Source organism: Australozyma saopauloensis, chromosome 2 (genome assembly GCF_035610405.1).
Source record: "Australozyma saopauloensis chromosome 2, complete sequence".
Taxonomy (NCBI): domain Eukaryota; kingdom Fungi; phylum Ascomycota; class Pichiomycetes; order Serinales; family Metschnikowiaceae; genus Australozyma; species Australozyma saopauloensis.
The window spans coordinates 614,123-636,336 of record NC_086132.1 but is presented as its reverse complement, the minus strand read 5'-3'; the positions used below and the strand labels follow the sequence as shown (position 1 = coordinate 636,336).

At 45.7% G+C, this 22,214-nt stretch overlaps 10 protein-coding genes across 10 annotated transcripts; 6 read left to right on the top strand and 4 right to left on the bottom strand.

Annotated features, from left to right (window-relative positions):
• Positions 1 to 678: 678 nt before the first annotated feature.
• On the bottom strand, positions 679 to 1,281 carry PUMCH_001515 (uncharacterized protein; the record flags this gene model as incomplete). Its single annotated transcript, XM_063020561.1, has 1 exon — positions 679 to 1,281. One exon carries the CDS (start codon positions 1,279 to 1,281, stop codon positions 679 to 681), a length of 603 nt encoding a protein of 200 aa, XP_062876631.1.
• A 1,958-nt stretch (positions 1,282 to 3,239) lies between these two features.
• On the top strand, positions 3,240 to 4,919 carry PUMCH_001514 (uncharacterized protein; the record flags this gene model as incomplete). The annotated part of the gene is made up of 1 exon (XM_063020560.1): positions 3,240 to 4,919. One exon carries the CDS (start codon positions 3,240 to 3,242, stop codon positions 4,917 to 4,919), a length of 1,680 nt encoding a protein of 559 aa, XP_062876630.1.
• Positions 4,920 to 5,070: 151 nt separating this feature from the next.
• On the bottom strand, positions 5,071 to 6,228 carry PUMCH_001513 (uncharacterized protein; the record flags this gene model as incomplete). The annotated part of the gene is made up of 1 exon (XM_063020559.1): positions 5,071 to 6,228. One exon carries the CDS (start codon positions 6,226 to 6,228, stop codon positions 5,071 to 5,073), a length of 1,158 nt encoding a protein of 385 aa, XP_062876629.1.
• A 952-nt stretch (positions 6,229 to 7,180) lies between these two features.
• Positions 7,181 to 9,391, top strand: PUMCH_001512 (uncharacterized protein; the record flags this gene model as incomplete). Its single annotated transcript, XM_063020558.1, has 1 exon — positions 7,181 to 9,391. One exon carries the CDS (start codon positions 7,181 to 7,183, stop codon positions 9,389 to 9,391), a length of 2,211 nt encoding a protein of 736 aa, XP_062876628.1.
• A 609-nt stretch (positions 9,392 to 10,000) lies between these two features.
• On the top strand, positions 10,001 to 11,707 carry PUMCH_001511 (uncharacterized protein; the record flags this gene model as incomplete). Its single annotated transcript, XM_063020557.1, has 1 exon — positions 10,001 to 11,707. One exon carries the CDS (start codon positions 10,001 to 10,003, stop codon positions 11,705 to 11,707), a length of 1,707 nt encoding a protein of 568 aa, XP_062876627.1.
• Positions 11,708 to 11,866: 159 nt separating this feature from the next.
• PUMCH_001510 (uncharacterized protein) lies at positions 11,867 to 13,585 on the bottom strand (the record flags this gene model as incomplete). The annotated part of the gene is made up of 1 exon (XM_063020556.1): positions 11,867 to 13,585. One exon carries the CDS (start codon positions 13,583 to 13,585, stop codon positions 11,867 to 11,869), a length of 1,719 nt encoding a protein of 572 aa, XP_062876626.1.
• Positions 13,586 to 13,714: 129 nt separating this feature from the next.
• Positions 13,715 to 14,527, top strand: PUMCH_001509 (uncharacterized protein; the record flags this gene model as incomplete). The annotated part of the gene is made up of 1 exon (XM_063020555.1): positions 13,715 to 14,527. The coding sequence occupies one exon, from the start codon at positions 13,715 to 13,717 to the stop codon at positions 14,525 to 14,527; it is 813 nt and encodes a 270-aa protein (XP_062876625.1).
• Positions 14,528 to 14,776: 249 nt separating this feature from the next.
• Positions 14,777 to 15,139, bottom strand: PUMCH_001508 (uncharacterized protein; the record flags this gene model as incomplete). The annotated part of the gene is made up of 1 exon (XM_063020554.1): positions 14,777 to 15,139. One exon carries the CDS (start codon positions 15,137 to 15,139, stop codon positions 14,777 to 14,779), a length of 363 nt encoding a protein of 120 aa, XP_062876624.1.
• A 1,076-nt stretch (positions 15,140 to 16,215) lies between these two features.
• PUMCH_001507 (uncharacterized protein) lies at positions 16,216 to 18,543 on the top strand (the record flags this gene model as incomplete). The annotated part of the gene is made up of 1 exon (XM_063020553.1): positions 16,216 to 18,543. One exon carries the CDS (start codon positions 16,216 to 16,218, stop codon positions 18,541 to 18,543), a length of 2,328 nt encoding a protein of 775 aa, XP_062876623.1.
• A 739-nt stretch (positions 18,544 to 19,282) lies between these two features.
• Positions 19,283 to 22,123, top strand: PUMCH_001506 (uncharacterized protein; the record flags this gene model as incomplete). Its single annotated transcript, XM_063020552.1, has 1 exon — positions 19,283 to 22,123. The coding sequence occupies one exon, from the start codon at positions 19,283 to 19,285 to the stop codon at positions 22,121 to 22,123; it is 2,841 nt and encodes a 946-aa protein (XP_062876622.1).
• Positions 22,124 to 22,214: the final 91 nt, after the last annotated feature.

Here is a 22,214-nt window from a genome sequence, read left to right as displayed (position 1 = left end):
TGGGAGGTAATCAGTTAAATATTCAACTTTCTGGCATTTTAGAGCTTTGCAGAAGTCACACTGAGTCCATAGTCATCTTTTTAGCTGTCATTCAAGCAAGCCAACTTCCAGAATGAAAGCGTCAACCAAGTGAAACCAAGTAGCTAAAGAAACAAACCAATCTCCGGCATGATTTTATCAATAGGAGTGAAAAAAAAAGAAATAATTTTTTTTAGACCTCTCGAGTGGAACTGAACAGCATTTTGGTCGATCCTTGATTGCCCATTCAGATTCCAATGAGCAATACTGAATTCTTGAGCTGTATAGATTCGGAATCTTAACTTCTAAAGTTTACAAATATCTTCAATTATTCAAAGTATAGAATACTCTCAGTGTTTGTCAAATGCATTTGGTGTTCAGGCCATATGACCAACATGTACCTACGGCATATCTCAGAGACATCCCCTAGTCGAATAATGGCTACGAACGAAATCTTTATTGTGGCCTACTAAATTATTAATCCTGTTGTGAGGTGTTAGCAAAAGCTCGTTTGTCTGGCAAGCTTCAATTTAGATGGATCATTCATTGGCATTCACTGATTCATTATATTCAATCTATTCAGTATTACATATTGCGGCTCATTATACCTCGGCAAATCTGACATATTGTATTTCAGTGAAACTCTGACAATTTTGAATTTCATTCATCTGGACCCGCAGCTATCAAAAAGGCAACACCAACTGGCGTTATCAATGCCCTGAAGATCTCGTCACATTCTTTGCGCGCCTGAAAATCTTTTGATAATTCGCCTTCCTCTTGAACGAGTGGCATATCTTGCAAAATTGCACAACCGGCCAGAATCATGCGAACAAAGCTATCATTTTCTTTGTGAAGGAGACTGAAATGAAGCGACCTGATAAAGATTTGTCCTAACTCCGTCTTAAATTGTAAGACTAGAAACATCGCATCAGCGTCCACTACCTTTCTGCCTGGTTTTTGAATACGAGCTTTGATGATGCTACATGCTTCTCTCTGGTGAACTGCGGGCATCGCTAAATGCTTATCTTTTAAGTTCGTGTGTCCAAGATGACGCAAAAGGGCCTCCATGTCCTTGATGAAATTGGGCTTCCAGATAGATTGAACAAACCAGTTTCCGATACGCCCGGCAATGACCTGAACTATGGGCCTATAAGCTTCGGCGGCCCTTTGGCCGATCATGAACCTAGAAAGCATAAATGCAATGACCGGAAGTATGTAACGTTTTTCCAGCTCCAGGAGGATTTGGTTTGCTTGATTAGACATTGCTTGACCTGGTCTATTTGGCAGACTATTCAAATGTTATTCTCAAAAACAAAACAATAACTAAAAGACAGTGGGAAGGGAACTACAAAAGGGATTCTTACGGCAAAGATAGTTACTTAAACACTGACTAGTATTGCGAACAGTCGGATGGAAATCTTACTCAATGTTTCGAAGATGTGAACCTCAAGTTGATCTGGAAGACTCAGACAAAATCCAATACTTGACGAATCAGAAGAAAATAAGTTGGCATAAATTTGTGGAATAGAGAATTTGACGCCCCTTTTTATATCTCAGTTAGGGTTTCAGTTGAGTTTGGCATCTGAAGGCGTCAGGCGAAAACATGCTAATTTTAGGTATTTTTTCAGAAAATTATGATATCGGACGCACCATTTACAACTTTTGAAGCTGAAACAGCAATGTTTTGATAATTTGACCAATCACAACTCCGAAACTGCACGAACGCTTTCTTGTACTACTAAATATACGAGCTAAAACGAGGTTGACACATTTATCTGCAGGAATAGAACAATGTCGGATTTGGTTAGTGATAGACTAAAGTTTGGGCCTTAGAGTTGTAAAAAATGGATATTTTTGCGAGAAATAAAATGTGAATATCATTGCTTACTAGCAAAAGTAGTTTTGTATCCAGTCGACTGAGAGTCCAGAGCGAATGGCAAGATTACATTGCGACCAAAAGATCTTGACACAGGGAAACACACACCACAATTTCAATTTTGATTTAATTAAGTTGCATATTCAAGAGTCTGTGGTTAAAATAACGGAAAAGCTCATCATGTGATAGGAGAAATCAATTCTTGAAGTCCAGGATACCAGAAACCTCCTACATATTCTAAAGATCTACGACGCAATTTTAATAACAAAATTTCTGAATCTGCCGTGAAGTAGCTTCTCAACTAAGATAAAATCTAGCAGGTAATCCACCGGACACTTACAATGAAGCTTCTATATTAACGGATAAATCACTCGTCTTCAAATGTTCCACAAAAGTATACAAATCGATCATGAGTTTTGCTCCTATGATTAGCGCTAAACTTCTTATTCAACATTCGAAATAGCCTCTTCTGATCCGCCGGCAGGATATCTTGTAGTCACCAATTCAATTGATTGATTTACTTGAAATGCTGCTTCAGACATGCGCACTTCGAACGTTCGCCGCAAAAATTAAACTGAAAATCATGAATGCGAAGTCTTTTCTGACGCCGGAGAGATCCAAGCTACTCGGGGTTCTAGTACTATCATATAGGAGAAAGCACTGATTCCACATACTCTGAAAGCGAGTTATAGATTTACAACCAAATTGCACTCAATCACCTTGCATTGTTCGTCCCGATCCGTTTCAGTGACTTCTATGCGTGGCAGGAAGGCTTGGGCGCATTAGTACGGTGTATCTCATTAATCCCATAAACTGCCATCTGGTATCAATGAAGCAACAAGAATTGGCATGTCTTGTCTTGGCTATATTCGGATATCTAATAATAATTGTTAGTGAGATGATTAGGACTAACTATTCGGTAGGATGAAGAGATCGTGTTAGCTGACGGCCAAAAACACCGAGGATCCCAACAACAAGCTGTTTCACCGCACTTCAATGGACCCAAACTCTCACATATAAAAATACACAGCTCTTATCAGGAAATTCAAAATCGTTTACAGACAGTTGCCCTTTCTTCAAAATTTTCAAGAAGAAAGACATACAAATACACAAAAAGGTCGGTAAGTCCTTCTGAATGTAAATAAAATATGACAACTTATTTTTCTTCATATTGTACAATCCTATTTCTTTAACTTTTTCCAGAAGTCACCCCCGCCAATCCCTCTGTTTATCTTATCGTGCACCCGTGCACCAGTCCGGGGTGCTTAATCATATGACAATTCCAAACTCAAGAACTCCACAATTCACATCAATTTCCCACACGCTCTTCTGAGAAATTGCAACTATGCCTGATGAGGACCTTCCTCCACCAGTGCCAAGTATAAAAAAAGAGACCCGCCGGAAACGAAGACGGAATCGGAAAAAGAACCCCACAAATCAAACCACACTAGACAAACCAACTATGGTGACAATGCCGCACGAACCGCCTCCAATCTTGAGCCAGACTCAGAGTCTTCACGGCAACATGAGTCCGCGTAAACAGGCGTTGAAGCGTCACGAAGATATCATCAAACAGGAAGCCCAATCGATATTCAATGAGGCTAAACGTAACATGAAACCCACCAGCTGTTCTTCTGCAGGTACGGACGTCAGCTTGGGCAATGGCACTCTGCTATCGAGTCTGAAATTCGAGGAGAAAACCATGTTGACCGAGATTGCACACTCACATATCTTGGTGTATCACGATCTGCACCAGAAATCCCTGGAAAAGACCATATCGGGTAATCTTTTGGCAAGAGGCGCTTTAAAAATATTCCAGCTCCATAACGGCGACGTAACTTACATGTCGTGTGGTGAGTCTTTCGTTTATCCACTCATGCCGAAACTAAACCTTTTGCGCACAGACAAAAATACATTCATTTTGCCGCTTGCAAATCCGCGCCGGTACTGGAAAATTGTCTTGGAGAATACAGACCATTCTCATCTTTTGGAGCTTGAGGCGGTCCTCCAGAACGTAGTGAAGTACACCAACTTATGGTCAGACAACCTATCTTTGCAGCTGCTGCGGCATGACGAACATCCGAGTACTCCTGATTCTAGAACCGCGGCAGATAAGCTCTTGTCTCTGATCTTTAACGAGCTACCGCCTTCGCCTCCTTCTGTTTCTGCCTCTCCACCTTGTAGTCCAAAGAACATGCACCCAATTGCGCTTGATAGCAAAATGATGATCCCTCCGCCCGAGTTCCTTTCGAATGTTTTTGGATCTCCGCATCACGAAAACTTTTATCCTCCAAATCTCAATACTTACGAGTCTCATTTGTCGAATCAAAAGGTTGTCAACGATGCCGGTGACGATTCTTCTATGGATTCTCTCTTGGATGAATATGAAGAAACACTCTCTGTGACAAAGACCATGAGCCGGCAAAATTCAATTTCCCATTTTCCGTCACTGGTACATGGGAACGACCAATTCGAATCGCTCAACTACAGAACTATTCACCCCATTCCATCACACAAATTCAGAAGCGATGCTCAATCAGTTGACCACGGCTGGTCAAACTCTCAGAGACTCAATGAAAATCTCTTGGCGCGCAGAATGAATATGAGCCAGGGTGCAAGGTCCCGGAAATCTTCCACCAGTGACCTATACACTTCAGTTTCGAATTGGATGGAACCTGGGCGACAACCCAACAACAACAAAGTTCCCCATTCCAAGTCCATGCGCTCAATGGCCAGTAGGCAAAGTTTAGCAGTGTCGAATACGTTACTCGACGCATACCGCGAAATTCCAGCAGCTGAAAAGCACTCTTCCGTGCCATCCACTCATTTGCATGGCACAAAACATAAGAACTACCATGTTCAAACCTCAAAAGCGCTGGCCGCAATGACCCCCAAGGTTGAGACAGTATCTCATCCGCACAAAAATGATGGACTTACCCCCTCAGAGGTTTATGACCTTATTAGAAATCGAGACAACACGACGCGGCCCAAAACGTCAGGCATCCGGAGTTTTTTCGGGTGGTGATGAAGATGGACGCGATGATTTTTTATGACATAACTAATATTTGTATTGTAATATATTCGTACAAAGGTTTTATGAGGAACATCGAGTCCTGAAAATGTACACTATTAGTCATCAATATATACAGAAATCATGAATTTTGCAGGAGAGCGTTTTACATTTGAGGAGCGCCAGGAACTGGGTTTCCGTTGGCATCAACCAAACCCTGTTGCATCAACATCAATTGCTCGTTACCGGCAGACTCGAACTGCAAACCAACACCCAACTTGGAAGAGTTTTTGAGGTGGTCGATCTCACCAGAGAACAAGATGGACACGGTGGGCAAGACTCTCTTCTCCATGAAGACAGCGACCTTACCGGCGGAGTTCAATTGACCTCTGAACACGGATTGACGGTATTCGTATTTGGCACCGATGGTGGTTTGGCCCTCGACAACAGGCTCGTAGCCAATAGGAGTGCCCATCATGGAGTCTGTGATTGGCTTGACGGAGGCAACCAATTGAGTCTCCAAACCGGCCTCGACTCTGTCGGTGACCTTTCTCCAGAAAGAACCAACCAAAGCACCCTGGGCTTGCAATTGTGCGGTGGCAATCCAGTTTCCGGCGTTGTAACGAGCGAAGTAGTTGACAGCAGAGTCAGGAGGAAGGGAGAGAGCTTGTCTAGAGTACATGGATTCAATACCAACAGCGAACTTGGAAGTGAAGGACTGCAACAACGAGGCCACAGCAACACCGGTGAAACCACCGTTCAACAAGGTAGGGTTCAAAGCCTTGACGTTGATGGAGAAGTCGTTGGCCTGGTAGTCCTGCTCCAACTGGCACATGACCGGCTGGTTGTGGGCAATCTGCAAAGTGACCTTGGAGATGTTGTGTTCATCCCAGCCGTAGTTGACCTTACCACTGAAGGACAAGTCGTTGTCGACGTTACCCTGCACAAAGAAGTCCTCTTTGGCGTACAAGGCACTGAAGGCGTAAGGAGGCAAGTTCTCGGAGCCAATGGACAAGGTGTGGGAGGTCTGGAAAGCTGGGTTCAAGGAGAAGGCCTTGTTCAAGTCGGCTCTCAAACCAGTGAAAAAGTACTGGTTGGCAAACACGTCACGGGTCACCTCCTTGCTGAGGTTCTCGACGGTGCCGGGGTTGGTCAAGCCCAACGATTTTCTGTGTTCGGCGATGTTAGTGTAGACATCGTTCAAGTAGGAGAACACGGGGTTGGACGACCACAAACCGTTTTGTTTTGGCACTTGGGGGGACAATGAGGGGATGGTGGGGATGGCCATTTTGCTGACGTCCTGCAAGGGCTGTTGTTCCGACATTGGAGAGGATATGGGGGAGGTTAGTGAATGGAGATCGACGAAAAAATTTGGCAGTATGGAGGATACGCCTGGGAGGTTGCGGGTGCGTGGTGGGCGCTGCGTAATGTTCAGCACGGTTTGCTTTGGGGGTGGATGGGGGCCGTTTGGGCCGTGGCGATTTATTTTAGAGGTTATGATGGGGGGATTGGGATAATTTGGTGGTTTTTTGTTTTGGGTCTTGGTCAGTTTTGGGAAATTAGGGTTGGCCGGGCTCTTTTGGTCTGGGTAGTTGTACGCACAGTATGGGGTCTAGAGTTGGGAGGATTCATGTTGAGAATAAAAGACATTTATGTGTTTTAGTGCATTTTGATACTTTTAATGCTTTGGCTTGTTTTTATTTATTCCGTAGTTGATTTTGCGTTCTTGGTCGATCGCATGGCAGATGAGTGGTCTATTGTATGAGACCATTCACTTTGAAATGTTTCAGTGTGAATATAGAGTGCAGACCAAAACTGCAGTGACATAATACTCGAATCAATTAGTATGGGAATTCTTCAAGACTTTGCTGCCAAACATTCAGGTAAGTCTCCACTCTTTGACTCTCCCGGAGCTCAGTTCGACTCGTCTAAAACCATCCGCACCATAGAAACACCTCTCGAAATTTTCCGTCCATTCAATACTTCTCCAAACATTAATTTTTACAAATTTCTACAAATTCCAAAAAAAAATCGTATTCCATGTGGTACTCCCAGTCACTCTTATCTCCTATCCCCAGGTCATAGTCTTCTAAGAGAATAGTGGACTTGATCCTCGGCTTCGTAGATCCACGCCGAAATTCATACCTTCTTTGCAGAAACTCTACTATAAATTCTCGTGTGAAACTTTTGGTGGCATCAATTCCTCAATTTTCATCGCCGATCTCACATTACCGTACAATCTGCTCCCTATCAGAACACACCCTTGATCTAGACCGATGGCGGAAAACGGCGACGTGGATGTCAAGCTGAATTGGCTCTTGGTGGTTATAGACACGTTCGGCGAAGCGGTCAATGCGCAGAGCCAGTATGCGGAGTCTCGCGGGATCTCATGGGATCGGTTCGGAAGCATGGCTGCATATGTCTTTTCGTCCTATGGAATCGCCACGTTTTTGGTGGCTGTTCTTCTAAACAGAACCATGCTTCTTGCAGCCGCAACGAATCCGGATGGCCGTGCTGCTGTGGTCAACAATGGACTCATTACCTTGATCCGGAAACGGCCTCGTTCTCAGGCGCTAGTGTTGGGGATGTTGCGTCTTCTGGCGCTCTATGTATTGGCAATGAGGGCATACAGCATATTTGTCGCTTTGTCGGTCGTTGCCCTCAATGAAAAGCCTGGTGCGGTGTGCCAATTGACTAGATGGGTGGGCCAGTACATGCACTATGATCCTCAGGCTTGGGCTGACGATAAGTTCATGCGAATGCCTCGAAATGAAGTCCGCTTTGGTCCTACGTCCAGTATGCTTTGGCCTATTTTTACTGGTGTAAGTTATTCGCTCTTTGTGGAGAGCTTCTCCTCTGCCATTCTCAACACGAAACCATTTCTCGAAGGAGGTATTTCCCTTTTTGAGCTTTCCTTAGCCATTCAAGAAATGAGCTCGGGTTTCTTTTTCTTGCGGGAGTTCAGTATCGCAAAGCGTCCGCTGGAACAGGTATTGATTGTTTGCTTATTTCTGATCTGCGACCAATTCTGCAACCAGATTGGCTCTCTCGTATTCAAAAACCAGTACCGTCTTATATCTCTGACGGCGCTTAATCTTTGCTTCATTTGGTATTATGTGTCCAACGTCCTTGCCGGTAAATTGTTCATGTTTCCGATAAACATCTCAGTGACATACTTGACGTTGATTTTCGTATTGGTGACTTCGCTAGTCTGTCTTGCGATCCTTGCGCTAGCTATAATCACCAAGGGCTTTGATCTTGCAGCGCTCAATTTCACAAACTACTTCGCTGAAGACCACAGAGAACGTGAGTTTTTCACACAACATCTCGGGATTCGATTGAGTCAGGACTTCCATTTGGCTGTTCTCAACTTGGGAATCTTTGCCGTCACTCTGGCCGGAAAATCCAGCTATAGCACCGAGTACAGCTTCGTACCTCTTCCTCAGCAGACTTGGATAGAGGCCAGTTTGTTTACCAAAATGAAGATGATCATCAAATCTATGAACTCTGCTCAAATCAAAAAGCTTGGAGCTGAAGAATTGGAGGCGCTCTTCAAATGTGAACCACAACAGGGCTACGGGAAAATCATTGCAAAACCCACCTCCAGGGCGTTGAGCAGTATCGGTTTGGTTCGCAACAACAAATCAAGTAGCACTACCAAAATCCGTGCTAAGTATCTTACGGAAATCTTTTTGAGAGGCTTCCAGGTTTGCAAGTATTGGTTTGCCTCTCTGTTTGTCCTTGTGAAGCGCACACTAGGCTTCAAGAACGTTGAGGCACCCTGGCCACCGGCATTTCTACTCAATGACTTCCATTCTGAACGTATGAGTGCGGAGTATTCCCAAGCCATCAGAGAAGATTCCGAAAAGCCTACTGGGTACTTGACAAGTTTGGATGACGACGAATTATCTGATTTGGACTACACAGGTGACATGACCGATGATGAGGATCTTTCGCAGGCAGAAAGTGATTCAGAAGACGAGATTACCTTGAATATGACAGTTCTTAATGAGGATGATGAGCAAGAAGAAGACGATAACAACTATCAGTCGGCGTTTTCGGAGCTTCTAAGCGCGGATGACTATGTCGAGTTGATCGAGAATCAGGAGATGGTAAGCCAACATTGGAGATATCTGAAAGAACATGATGGCATTATGACGAGATCTCGGTACCATCGTGCTCCGAATGTCTCTACAGCCAACGCTGGTAATTCTGGCGATCTCCTCAGTCTTATAAATTCGATACGAAACAAGGAAGCGGAGTCGAAGAGGGAGCTAATTAGCGAAGAGTCTGAGGATGTTTCGGGAGATGCCTCTAGACTATTGTGCGTCATTTGTCAGTACAACCCGCGAGAGATCATTACATGGCCATGCAAGTGTTTTGCGATCTGCGAAGAATGTCGGATTCGTCTTGCAAGCAACAGTATGGAGGGATGTGTTTGTTGTCGTCGAGATGTGGAAGGAGTGAGCCGCATTTATATCCCATAGGCAATCCCAATGACATTTTTGTGGTTCTGATGGGTGGTGTTTCATAGTCTGTAACGAAATGAAAAAGAAGTAGCTTTGTCTGCGATGATTCAATTGACAAGATGTAGTGTTTGTAGCTAATTTCATTCACATGAATTTGCCTCTTCTTTCTCTTTTTCTGTCTCTTTCTTTTCCCCTTATTGCACCATACCACTTCTACAAGGCCACGTTTCGAGTGCAACAAAAAATAGAAAAATATGTCAATCTCATTAACACCACTACTGTTCGAAAAATTAATTTATTCCGAAATACTATTTCCAATCCTTTTTCTCACCCACTAATTTCTCTTCCAACAATGGAACCACCCAGCCTCTTTCACTACCAAACAAAGACAAAAAAAGACAAAAAAAAAACATTCCAAAATCAAACCCACAAATTTCCTAATAAAGAACAAAATTACCTCCATATTCCAGATTTTCCCTCTTCAGCCCTCTCCCGTTTCGGCCCTCCCAGCCACATTCCCTTTCCTCTTTTGCAACCAGACATGGCTCCTGCACCCTCGGCTGGCGGCGCGGTCCCTTATATTGTATATATCTCCAAAACCAGTACTAGCCAATCTTTTCCTCACCCATGTCCACCGTCACCACCGTAATAACCTCGTATCCGCCAACGGCGGACTTGCTAGAAGCGCGCTTGAGCGTCAGTTTCACCTACTACCTCAACATGCTCGAAAGAATCCCCGGAGGCCTGATCATTTTGAGATACATCCGGTCCTCCTATAAAAACGACCCCATCCGCTCTGTGCTCGAGTTGATACTTTTCCTCTTTGCAGTGCATTACTTTCTTTCCTCCAAACGTAAGGAGAACAAGTCGGACCTTGTGAAGTTCTCCGGGCGTGAAGTAGATGAGCTTAATGAGGAATGGCAGCCCGCTCCGATCGTAGAACCTGTGGGGCCATTGGAGCACTGGCGCCTCAACGAGTACCACGTGAAGGGCCACAGCGGCTCGCACGTGGAGATTGAGCAGAAGCCGGAACTTGGAACCGTAGTGAACTTGTCCTCGTTAGACTTCCTTGATCTCAGCGGAGACTCGCGGATGAAGGCCGCTGCCATGGACGTCATTTCGAACGCCGGTGTAGGTTCTTGTGGTCCTCCCAATTTCTACGGCACTCAGGACGTGCACGTTCGTTTGGAGGAGGACTTGACCCGTTTCTTGGACGCTGAGAACGCCATCTTGTACGGACAGGACTTTGTGGTCGCGGGGTCTGTGATTCCTGCCTTTTTGAAGAGAGGCGATCTTGCCGTGGTCGATTCCGGCGTCAACGTGGCCCTTCAGAAGGCCCTTGTAGTCAGTAGATGTGACATAGAATGGTACGACCACAACGATATGGAACACTTGGAGCAGATCTTGGAGGAACTCGATCCCATTCTCTCGAAGAAAAAACCGCTCAAGAGACGTTTTATCATCACAGAGGGTTTGTTTTCCTACTCGGGTGCCTTGCTTGATTTGCCTAAAATGGTCGAGTTGAAGAATAAGTACAAGTACAGACTTTTCATCGACGAGTCTCTCTCGATCGGTACCCTTGGTGATACTGGAAGAGGTGTTTGCGAGCACTTTGGTATCCCGCGCTCCGAGGTTGCCATTACCATTGGTTCTTTGGCCACCACCTTTGCCTCCTCCGGTGGTTTCTGTGTGGGTGTCGCTCCAATGGTGCAACATCAAAGAATCAACTCGTACGCTTATGTGTTCAGTGCTTCTCTTCCTCCATATTCCTCTAAGGTCGCCTCTGAGGCCATCAAAATCATCACCGAGAGTGTTGATGCCTCCGGCAAATCCAAACTTATTAAGTCTTTACACCAAAAGGTGGCTCATAGTTATTCCAAGCTTCAGAAAAAATTCGCAAACTCGCAATACTTCGAGGTTGTTTCTGATGGAAATGGGCCCATTATTCATTTGGCTTTGAAACCAGCTTTCCGTGCTTCTTTGGATCTCCCGGACTACTATGGTAACACAGTCTTGCTCACCACTGGTAAACCTTCGCGGAAGTTGAACCAATTTAGCGAGGAGTATAATTTGGAGTGCTACATCCTTCAACAGATTGTTGATAACGTTCTTGGCGCCTACCGTGCATGGATTAACAGAGAGAAGATTGTTTACGAGCAAGAGAGCTTGCCAGTTCAAAACCCTAGACTTTGGTTTCATGTCAACAACGGAGTTCTGGTTGCTGAGCTTGACGCGGCTATTGGCGCCTTGTTTGATGTTTCCAACAAGGTTTGCTCGCGTCTTCGCAGCCCTAACGACTTGACCAAATTGCGGGAGGAATTGATGAGAGCTTAGAGCTAAGTAGTTGGACCCTCTCTCTCTTTTTCCTCTCTTTCTTTGCATGATTTCGGCCAGCATCAGCAAGTTCGTTATTCACTTAATACTCTATTCTCTACTAATTAACCGAACGTTACAATGTCGCATGTTATTAATTTATGGGCTCTCGTACGAAACTCACTTAATCATGCGACTTCTAGCTTCCTTTGCGATAGCCCGCGCCTCCTCCACACTATTTGCATTAGTTAAGTGGAACTCTTTTGCCAATTCATATGCCTCCTCGAACCGTTTGCTTTCCAAAGCGTGGCGAGCCAACCAAAGACGAGCTTTGGATATTTCATCTGTAATGCCCCACTCCAGCTCTTGCTCAAAACAAAGGCGCATGTATTTATAAGTCTCTCGTTGGCGACCCAACTTATCGGAAATGACAGCAAGTTTGTAGCATATATGAGGTTCCGCACTTAGAGCCACAGAACCGTCATTGAGCTTGTTACTGTTGTCAATTGCCAAAGCTTTTTCAAACGACTGTATAGCCTCCTCTAATTTATCGATCTTTTCAAAACAATTTCCGATTGCCTGCCACATTCGTTTATCAGTTGGTTGTAGATTGGTGGCTTTTTGATAGAAGTACAATGCATACAAATGCATATCGAGAACCTCGTACGCTTGTCCGAGGCCATACCATGCCCGGAAATCTTTGGGGTTGATGTCAACAGCTCTTCGATAAGACTCGATAGCAGCATGGGAATTTTTTATCTCGACAAACTCATGGCCCATGAGCGTCCAGGCACTGAGACAATTCTTGTTGAGCGTCAACGCTCTTATGTAGTACATGATAGACTTATCGTGCTCTCCTTTCATGGAGTGATAATTTGCAATGACACAACACGTTTCACTCCGAAACTTGTCGATATGAGAGGCATATTGAGCCAAATAGGAGAGTTTGGATTTCTTCTCCATGACATACAACATGTTTGAGTACGTGTCTAAGTCGTCTAGTCGCATTGGGTCGTTGAGGAGAATGTCATCGAAAATCGACTCCGCCAGGTAGTAGTCAAGGCGATGATATGCGACTAAAAACTTTTGAACATCAAGAAATGAAAACTTGGGAAATATGGTCGATAGTTGTGTGAGTTTCTCCTCGAACACGGGCTGTTGTTGGTAGAACTCCTGTAGGGCCACGAGCTCGAACATCTGGAACATGACAGATGACGCTAGTATTGACGAAGAGTTTCTTATCAATTCGGAAAACTCAGTCACATCGTTGTAGGAAGTAAACGTAGAAAACAACTCTTGCCAGCAGCTCCAATTATATGGGAAGAGTTCCAACGAGCGGGCTAGATTCTTCTGTGCCTCCTGAGGGCAAGACTTACGATTATAGATGATACCAAGAAGATACAAAAGAAAACTATTTTCTTGACCGTGTTCCTTCATGAAATTTTCCGCATCCAGAATGATGGAGACGTACGTCTTCTTCACCTCTCCCGAGACCTCCAGCGATTTCCGAGCAAAATCCTCGCCGTCGCCATCTTGCACAACCGACTTGGGGTTCAAGTGGAGGATTCCGTCCAGCTCCTCAGACACCTGTTTGTCTAGGCTGATGTACAACGAGTAGAGCTTGAAGAAGTACCCATTGCCGCTCCGACAGTTCTGCAACGCGCGCGACGCACGCAAGAACTCCTTGCAGTTGAAGTAATTTTTCGCCAATAGTAGCTGGAACTGGTCTGCCTGTTCGTCCTCCAGAAGCGGCGGCGGCAGGAAATCGAATGGTTCGGTGGTGGAAACGAGACCATTGAGCGCCTCGGAACACCATTTCGCCGCGTGGAACAAATTGAGGTTCGTGAGCGTGAGCGACGCCAAATATAGGTCCCGCCGGATTTGCGTCGTTTCGACCATGTGTGTTATGAAATGAGTGTAAGTGTTGGTTTCCCCAGGATTGGAGTATCGCGAACTGCATTTCAATCAGCGGAAAGTAAATAGACCGTTTTTCTTCAGAAACCGCAAACGGGAACGGAAATTCTGGAAATGGTCGAGACACTCAATGATAAAGAGCAGCTTGTGGCTGCGCTCAATCGGTGTAAGGCGAGTTTGGCGTCGGTCGATGAGATGCTAGATCGAGCTGGTGGACCACAACTTGACCGCACAACACAACTTGTCGCGAAAAAGAAGTTCATTCTAGATTCTGTTGCGGTCAACGCGGCACACTATACAGTTCAGTCTGCAAAGCTGGCGCAAAAGGGGGAGTTTGTGGAGCTGACGGTGATCCCATACAATCAGAAGTTGGCCCATTTGACGAGACTCGATTCTCAGGTCCAAGCGCTCAACAAACAGTTGCAGTCGCTCAAGAAAAACATGTCCCTTCCTGGTTTGGTACTCTCGCCACGGACACTTCTGCAAGTTTCGGAGCGCTTCGTGTCAGAGGATACGCCCAAAGAGTCATTGCTGCTCGAAGAGATCTACTCGCTCTCGCCAGATCTGGAGCTCCCACACGTAAACTACTCTGAATTTAAGCAGCTCGTAGACCTTGAGGCTCGCAAGAGGCTCTTGCTCCAGATCAAGTACGAGCTCCTACTTCGAGTCAAGAGCCAAGCACAGCGGGACCAACGTCATTGGTCGCAGCTCAACTCGCGCATCACCGCGTTTGTTCAGGGCGAATTGGGCGGCATGTTGCGAGAAATCGGCCAGGTCCGAAGAGACGAGTCGCAGAAAGATCTGAAGTTTGAGGGACAAGAACAAGACGATACCAGCCGCGGCGGAAGCCGAAGCGGAAGCCCAGAAGAGGAGGCGAAAGCAGGACATGAAGCCGCCGTTGACGAGGATAGTACGATGGTCTACTAGGTTACATTAAGGACATGGATCACTGGAATGCATCAAGGCATGGTCCACTAGATTGCTCAAGGACATGGTCTACGATGGTAAAAAAAAACACTACAATAGCTTACGCAAGTTACAAATGGAAAATGCATTAATCAGCTGGCTCTACACAAAAAGGCATCATAAGTAGCAAGAGCACGATTTCGACAGACCTCCTAAAACAAGGCCGTTCCCCGAGTGACGTCTAGCTACGCCTTCGTGACACCCCGACGCCTAACCGCTCTTGAATAAATACTGGAAAACCTGTGCTGGACTGTCGCCCTGGTCTCTTCTGTACTTGACTACTCTCGATAGTTGGTAGCCGGCCACACCGCCCAAAAAGAAGTTGACACTGGCCAACAAGTAGTTTCTAGGAGTGATGGCAAAGGCGGCCCATCTGGTCCAGATGGCACCGGTACAGAACAATGCAAGCTGTTGGGTTCCGGAGATTTTCTCGACGGGTCTCTGGATGTCGTTGAGGCCGGCGATGACCAAGCTCCACTTCAAGACTGGCGCCCAGAAGTGGACGGTTCTTGGGCCTGTTTCCGAATTGAGGAAGCGCGTGAACTTGGAGACGTGTGGTGGTGCGGCAGCCATGGTAGTGGAGGTTTAAAGAATGAGTATTGGGAGTGGAGTACACTCATCCATAGACGGGGGGTTGTAGACAGGAAGTGCGGAGTAGGTGTTGGACCAGGAGAGTTAGTGAGAGAAGAAGGGAGAGAAAAATGGGGGAAATTTTGGAAATTGAAGAGAAGTTGTGATTGGATTGATTCTCCTTTTTTTTATTATTATTTTTCTTTTTTTTCTCTCTCTTCTTTGTTTCTCGATGCGTGGAACCGTTAGCTGTGACTGGCTTTGAGTGGTATACAGAGACGGGTCGGACTATTACTTCGCTGCAGTTTGAATTATTTGTGTCTCACATTGGAAACTGAAACAATATAGAAGCAAGGAAATAGAATATGAAAGAAAATGAATAAAATGAAAATGAGAAAATTGAAAAAAAAAAAGAAGCCGTTTCCTAATTCAGACAGATCACCTGAAAACTCCGATTTGTGGGGACCGATCTGGAGCTGTTGTTCAGATCGCAGTTTCAAGAAACTTCATGATATACATTCAAAACGGACAGATATAGAAAACTTCAAAAAAATTATCAACCCACCATTTCCATGCCATCGGTGCTAAATTTATGTGGGGACTCCCTGGATCTCATCTACTGATGCACCCTCGGAAATCGCGTCCCGGGAGTCGGAGCCGACGAACTGCAGCCAATCACCCGGTAATTATTCACGGTTCGGAGTTGAAAATCTGGAGAAGCTCCGAGGGAGGCCACGCACATGCTGAACCCACGCCAAACCTCCCAATTCCACCAAACCAAACAATTGTAGCTAAATCCACTACCCCTGCCCTTCTGACCGTCTCTGAAAAAAAAAATCAGCCCGTTTTCCCGCGTCCAAAGCCCAGCAATTTGTACCTTTAGGCGGCTTGAACAAGGTGCGTCCTGCAGTGAGACCCGCACCCTCGGATCGCCGGTTACAAATTTCTTCGCTCCAATTGGCTATTTTTCGTCTCCCAATTAAATCCGATCGCCTATATAATCCTCCGGCGCTGCCCCGAACGAAAACCCTCCTTTTCTCCATTGTTTTTCCAGAACACATCCACCCCCAACCCACACAATGTTGTCTGCCTCTAGAAGAACATTGAAGTCCGTTCCACGTAGTGTTCGTGGCCTCGCTTCTCTTTCCAGAGATTCGAAGGTCCACCAAAACTTGTTGGAGGACTTCTCCTACATCCAATACAAGAAGAACTTGGAGAACGTCAACATCGTCAAGGAGAGATTGAACAGACCTTTGACCTACGCCGAGAAGTTGTTGTACGGTCACTTGGACAACCCTCACGAGCAAGACATCGAGAGAGGTGTTTCTTACTTGAAGTTGAGACCAGACAGAGTTGCCTGTCAAGATGCCACCGCCCAGATGGCCATTTTGCAGTTCATGTCTGCCGGTATGCCTCAGGTTGCCACCCCATCCACCGTCCACTGTGACCACTTGATCCAAGCTCAAGTTGGTGGTGCCAAGGACTTGAAGAGAGCCATTGACTTGAACAAGGAGGTTTTCGACTTCTTGGCCTCTGCCTGTGCCAAGTACAACTTGGGTTTCTGGAAGCCAGGTTCCGGTATCATCCACCAGATCGTCTTGGAGAACTACGCTTTCCCAGGTGCTTTGTTGATTGGTACTGACTCTCACACTCCAAACGCTGGTGGTTTGGGTCAATTGGCCATCGGTGTCGGTGGTGCTGACGCTGTCGATGTCATGGCTAACTTGCCATGGGAGTTGAAGGCTCCAAAGATCATTGGTGTTAAGTTGACCGGTAAGATGTCTGGTTGGACTTCTCCAAAGGATATCATCTTGAAGTTGGCTGGTATCACCACTGTCAAGGGTGGTACCGGTGCTATTGTCGAGTACTTCGGTGACGGTGTCGACACCTTCTCTTGTACCGGTATGGGTACCATCTGTAACATGGGTGCTGAGATTGGTGCCACCACCTCTGTTTTCCCATTCAACAAGTCCATGACTGAGTACTTGGACGCTACTGGAAGAAGCGAGATTGCTCAATTCGCCCAGCTCTACCAAAAGGACTTCTTGTCTGCCGATGAGGGTTGTGAGTACGACCAAGTCATCGAGATCGACTTGAACACTTTGGAGCCACACATCAACGGTCCATTCACCCCAGATTTGGCTACCCCAGTTTCCAAGATGAAGGAGACCGCCATTGCCAACGACTGGCCATTGGAGGTTAAGGTCGGTTTGATTGGTTCTTGTACCAACTCCTCTTACGAGGACATGACCAGATCTGCTTCCATCATCAAGGACGCTGCTGCTCACGGTTTGAAGTCTAAGTCTATCTTCACCATCTCCCCAGGTTCCGAGCAAGTTAGAGCCACTATTGCCAGAGACGGTCAATTGCAAACCTTCGAGGACTTCGGTGGTGTTGTCATGGCCAACGCTTGTGGTCCATGTATCGGTCAATGGGACAGACAAGACGTCAAGAAGGGTGACAAGAACACCATTGTCTCTTCTTTCAACAGAAACTTCACTGCCAGAAACGACGGTAACCCAGCTACCCACGCTTTCGTCGCTTCTCCAGACATGGTCACCGCTTACGCCATCTCTGGTGACTTGGGTTTCAACCCAATCACTGACACCTTGAAGGACTCTGAGGGTAACGAGTTCAAGTTGGCTGAGCCAAAGGGTGTTGGTTTGCCACCAAACGGTTACGACAAGGGTGAGAACACTTACCAAGCTCCACCAGCTGACAGAGCCTCTGTCAATGTTGTCATTGAGCCAACCTCCGACAGATTGCAAAAGTTGACTCCATTCAAGCCATGGGATGGTAAGGATGCCGAGAGATTGCCAATCTTGATCAAGGCTGTTGGTAAGACCACCACTGACCACATTTCGATGGCTGGTCCATGGTTGAAGTACCGTGGACACTTGGAGAACATCTCCAACAACTACATGATCGGTGCTATCAACGCCGAGAACGGTGAGGCTAACAACGTCAAGAACCACTACACTGGTGAGTACAAGGGTGTTCCAGACACTGCTGCCGACTACAGAGACGCTGGTCGCAAGTGGGTTGTCATCGGTGACGAGAACTTCGGTGAGGGTTCTTCCAGAGAGCACGCTGCTTTGGAGCCAAGATTCTTGGGTGGTTTCGCTATCATTACCAAGTCTTTCGCTCGTATCCACGAGACCAACTTGAAGAAGCAAGGTTTGTTGCCATTGAACTTCGTCAACGTTGCTGACTACGACAAGATCAACCCAGACGATGAGATTGACATTGTTGGTTTGACCGAGCTTACCCCAGGTAAGAACCTCGTCATGAGAGTTCACCCTAAGAACGGTGACGCTTGGGAGACCGAGTTGTCCCACACTTACAACTCCGAGCAAATCGAGTGGTTCAAGTACGGTTCCGCCTTGAACAAGATGGCCGCTAACTAAGCAGCTCACGATTTATGGCAATCATTATCTGATGGAGGTGTTTAATACCGAATCAAATTTGTAATTCGATTATATTGTAGATTCTTAGAGGTTTTTGTAAGACTTTGAGTTAAGATTTATTGAAAAGACTCTGAGCGTTGTAGAGACTTTGATGAATTAGTAGTCTTGATTCAATTGGAGAGACATCTAGCAATTAGCAAAATTGCGTAGAAGACCTTAATGCAACAGATGTGAAATGTAGATGGAGTATCAAGATCCAGCCATGTAGTCAGAAAAAAAATGGATACATTCAAAATTCTTCACAACATTATATGCGCTGATCAAACGAACCAACAGATGATTAAATCCACTCAAAATGAACAATCCATCATATTCCCATAAGCGCATAGTTTGTTGCCTGGCTATATGCAATACCCGGTCATACTAAATTGGAGAGAGCTAATTCTGACCCCGATCTGCAAATTCGAACGGGCCCCTAAATTGTATTCGCTATAGAAATAAATTCCAGCGACAACAAATTATCTCTCGAATGAATAGACCCATCTTCTCCCTCTTTTGTAGAACTGCCTGAATCCTATTAGCGGACAAACCTTATCCGTCCATCAGGTGATGATGTACAGTGCGCGAGCACCCTAAGAGACTGCAACTCGCATATATAACTTTCCCGTTATCCGACCCTCAGACACAGACGTCTTTTTACAAACATCAATTTACAAAATAAAACAAAACTTGTCTGACAATGCCTGGTCCTTTGGTGAATACCTCTACCGGGTTCAGCATTGGCGTGGCCGACACCACGTTAATGACTAAAGCCGAAGATTTTTACAAGAACTTGGTTGGCATGAAGGCCCAATCTAGCGCAAACAGCGAAAAAATTCTTGTCTCCGAAGATGATAAGTTCAGCTTGACGCTCAAGTTGAGCAAGGATGCATTGAGTCCTGCCGAGGTCGATGGGTTGAAGTCCAAGATGGAGACCAGCTACAAGAACGCCGACTGGAGATCTCTTGCTTCGCATATCAGTTTGAAAACTGCCAACTTGAATACTCTCGTTCAATCCTTCAGAGCCAACGGATTCCCTGTCCAGTTGTTCCCCAACGAGTTGTACCCAACGGAAGCCTACACATTTGACCCTGTGGGAAACTTGATTGGTTTCACTTGCGGTCAGAATGCAATGACATTGAAGCCCAAGGCCACCAAGCTTGAGAAGCCTGAAGTGTTCCAGCTTCCACCTGGTGCTCTCTCTGTGTCACCTTCCCAGTCTGCTCCAATTCCAGAGGGTCAAGCCAAGAGAAACATTGCCGTTATGACCTCCGGAGGTGATGCCCCTGGTATGAACGCATGTGTCAGAGCTGTTGTTAGAGCTGCTATTTACAAGGGCTGTAACGCTTTCGCTGTCATGGAAGGTTACGAAGGTTTAGTCAGAGGTGGTCCCGAGTACATCAAGAAGATGGCGTGGCAAGACGTTGAGGGCTATCTTACAGACGGTGGTACCAACATTGGTACTGCAAGATGTATGGCATTCCGTGAAAGAGCTGGTAGATTGAAGGGCTGTAAACACATGATTGATGCAGGTATCGATGCTTTAATTGTCTGTGGTGGTGACGGTTCGTTGACCGGTGCTGATTTGTTCAGAGCTGAGTGGCCTTCCTTGATCCAGGACTTGAAAGAAAGCGGCGATATTACCCCTGAACAATACGAAAGACATAAACATTTGAACATTTGTGGTACTGTTGGTTCCATCGACAATGACATGGCAACGACAGATGCCACTATCGGTGCCTACTCCTCTCTTGATAGAATCTGTAAGGCCATTGATTACATTGATGCTACTGCCAACTCTCACTCTAGAGCCTTCGTTGTCGAAGTCATGGGAAGACATTGTGGATGGCTCGCCTTGATGGCCGGTATTGCTTGTAATGCCGATTACATCTTGATTCCTGAAAAGCCATCTTCTTCCAAGGATTGGAAGGAACAAATGTGCGAGATTGTAGGTAAGCACAGATCCTCTGGAAAGAGAAAGACTATTGTCATCGTTGCAGAAGGTGCAATTACCAATGATTTGGAGCACATTAGCGCAAAAGAGGTGAAAGATGTCTTAGTTGACCGCTTGGGATTGGACACTAGAGTGACTACCCTTGGACATGTTCAAAGAGGTGGTACTGCTGTCGCTTTCGACAGAGTGTTGGCCACATTGCAGGGTGTAGAGGCTGTCAATGCAATTTTGGAATCGACTCCAGACACTCCTTCTCCTCTCATTGGAATTGAGGAAAACCAGATTGTTAGATTACCTCTTGTTGAAGCTGTCAGAATCACGAAGTCTGTGGCAGATGCAATTGAAAAGAAAGACTTTGATGGTGCCATGGCTTTGAGAGATGCTGATTTCACTGAGCACTTGAACAACTTCATGGCTATCAATACTGCTATTCATGAAAAGCCAACCCTCCCACTCGAGAAGAGAAAGCGCATAGCTATCATTAACGTTGGTGCTCCAGCCGGTGGTATGAACAGTGCCATCTACTCTATGGCCACCTACTGTATGTCCCGCGGTCACACCCCTTACGCTATTCACAATGGTTTCTCTGGTTTGGCAAGACATGAGTCTGTGCGCTCCATTGACTGGTTAAACATTCAAGGATGGACTTCTATGGGAGGTTCTGAAGTGGGTACGAACAGAGCCACTCCAGAAGAAACCGATCTTGGAATGATTGCCTACTACTTCGAGAAGTACCAATTCGATGGTCTTATCTTGGTTGGAGGTTTCGAGGCTTTTACCTCTTTGCATCAACTTGAAAGGGCACGTGCTATGTACCCAAGTTTCAGAATTCCTATGGTATTAATTCCAGCCACTATCTCTAACAATGTTCCTGGAACTGACTACTCTCTTGGATCTGATACTTGTTTGAACTCATTGATGGACTATTGTGACATCGTTAAACAATCTGCCTCGGCTACCAGAAACAGAGCATTCATCATCGAGGTTCAAGGTGGTAACTCGGGCTACATTGCAACTTTTGCTTCTTTGGCCTGTGGTGCTTTGGCATCGTATGTCCCAGAAGAAGGCATTGACTTGGCTCAATTGGAGCTCGATGTAGAAGCATTGAAAAAGGAGTTCTCCACATCGGAGAATTTGAGCAAGAGTGGAAAGCTTATCTTGAAGAGCACAAATGCTTCTAAATCTTTGACCACACAGGTCCTTGCAGACATCATGAAGCTGGAAGGAGATCATGAGTTTGACACGAAGACTGCAATTCCAGGTCATGTTCAACAAGGTGGCTTGCCTTCTCCAATTGACAGAACAAGAGCCTCAAGATTTGCAGTAAAGGCTGTTCAATTCATTGAAAACACCTTTGAGACAATAAACTCCTCGAGAAACAGTTTTGATTTTTCAAATGAGTCTCCTGAACTTTCTGAAACTGCTGCTGTTCTTGGTGTTAACAGATCACACTTGAAATTTACATCTATCAGACAATTGTATGACTACGAGACTGAGCACGGCAGAAGAATGCCCAAGAAGATCTCATGGCTCAAAACGAGAACAGTCTGTGATCAATTGGTTGGCAGAGTCAAACTACAATCGTGATAACGATTTCATCCCACATTTTATATCTCATAGTTATTATTTACAAATACAAAACGATCAGTATTTTTTGTGTTTTCGAATGACCGGCAAG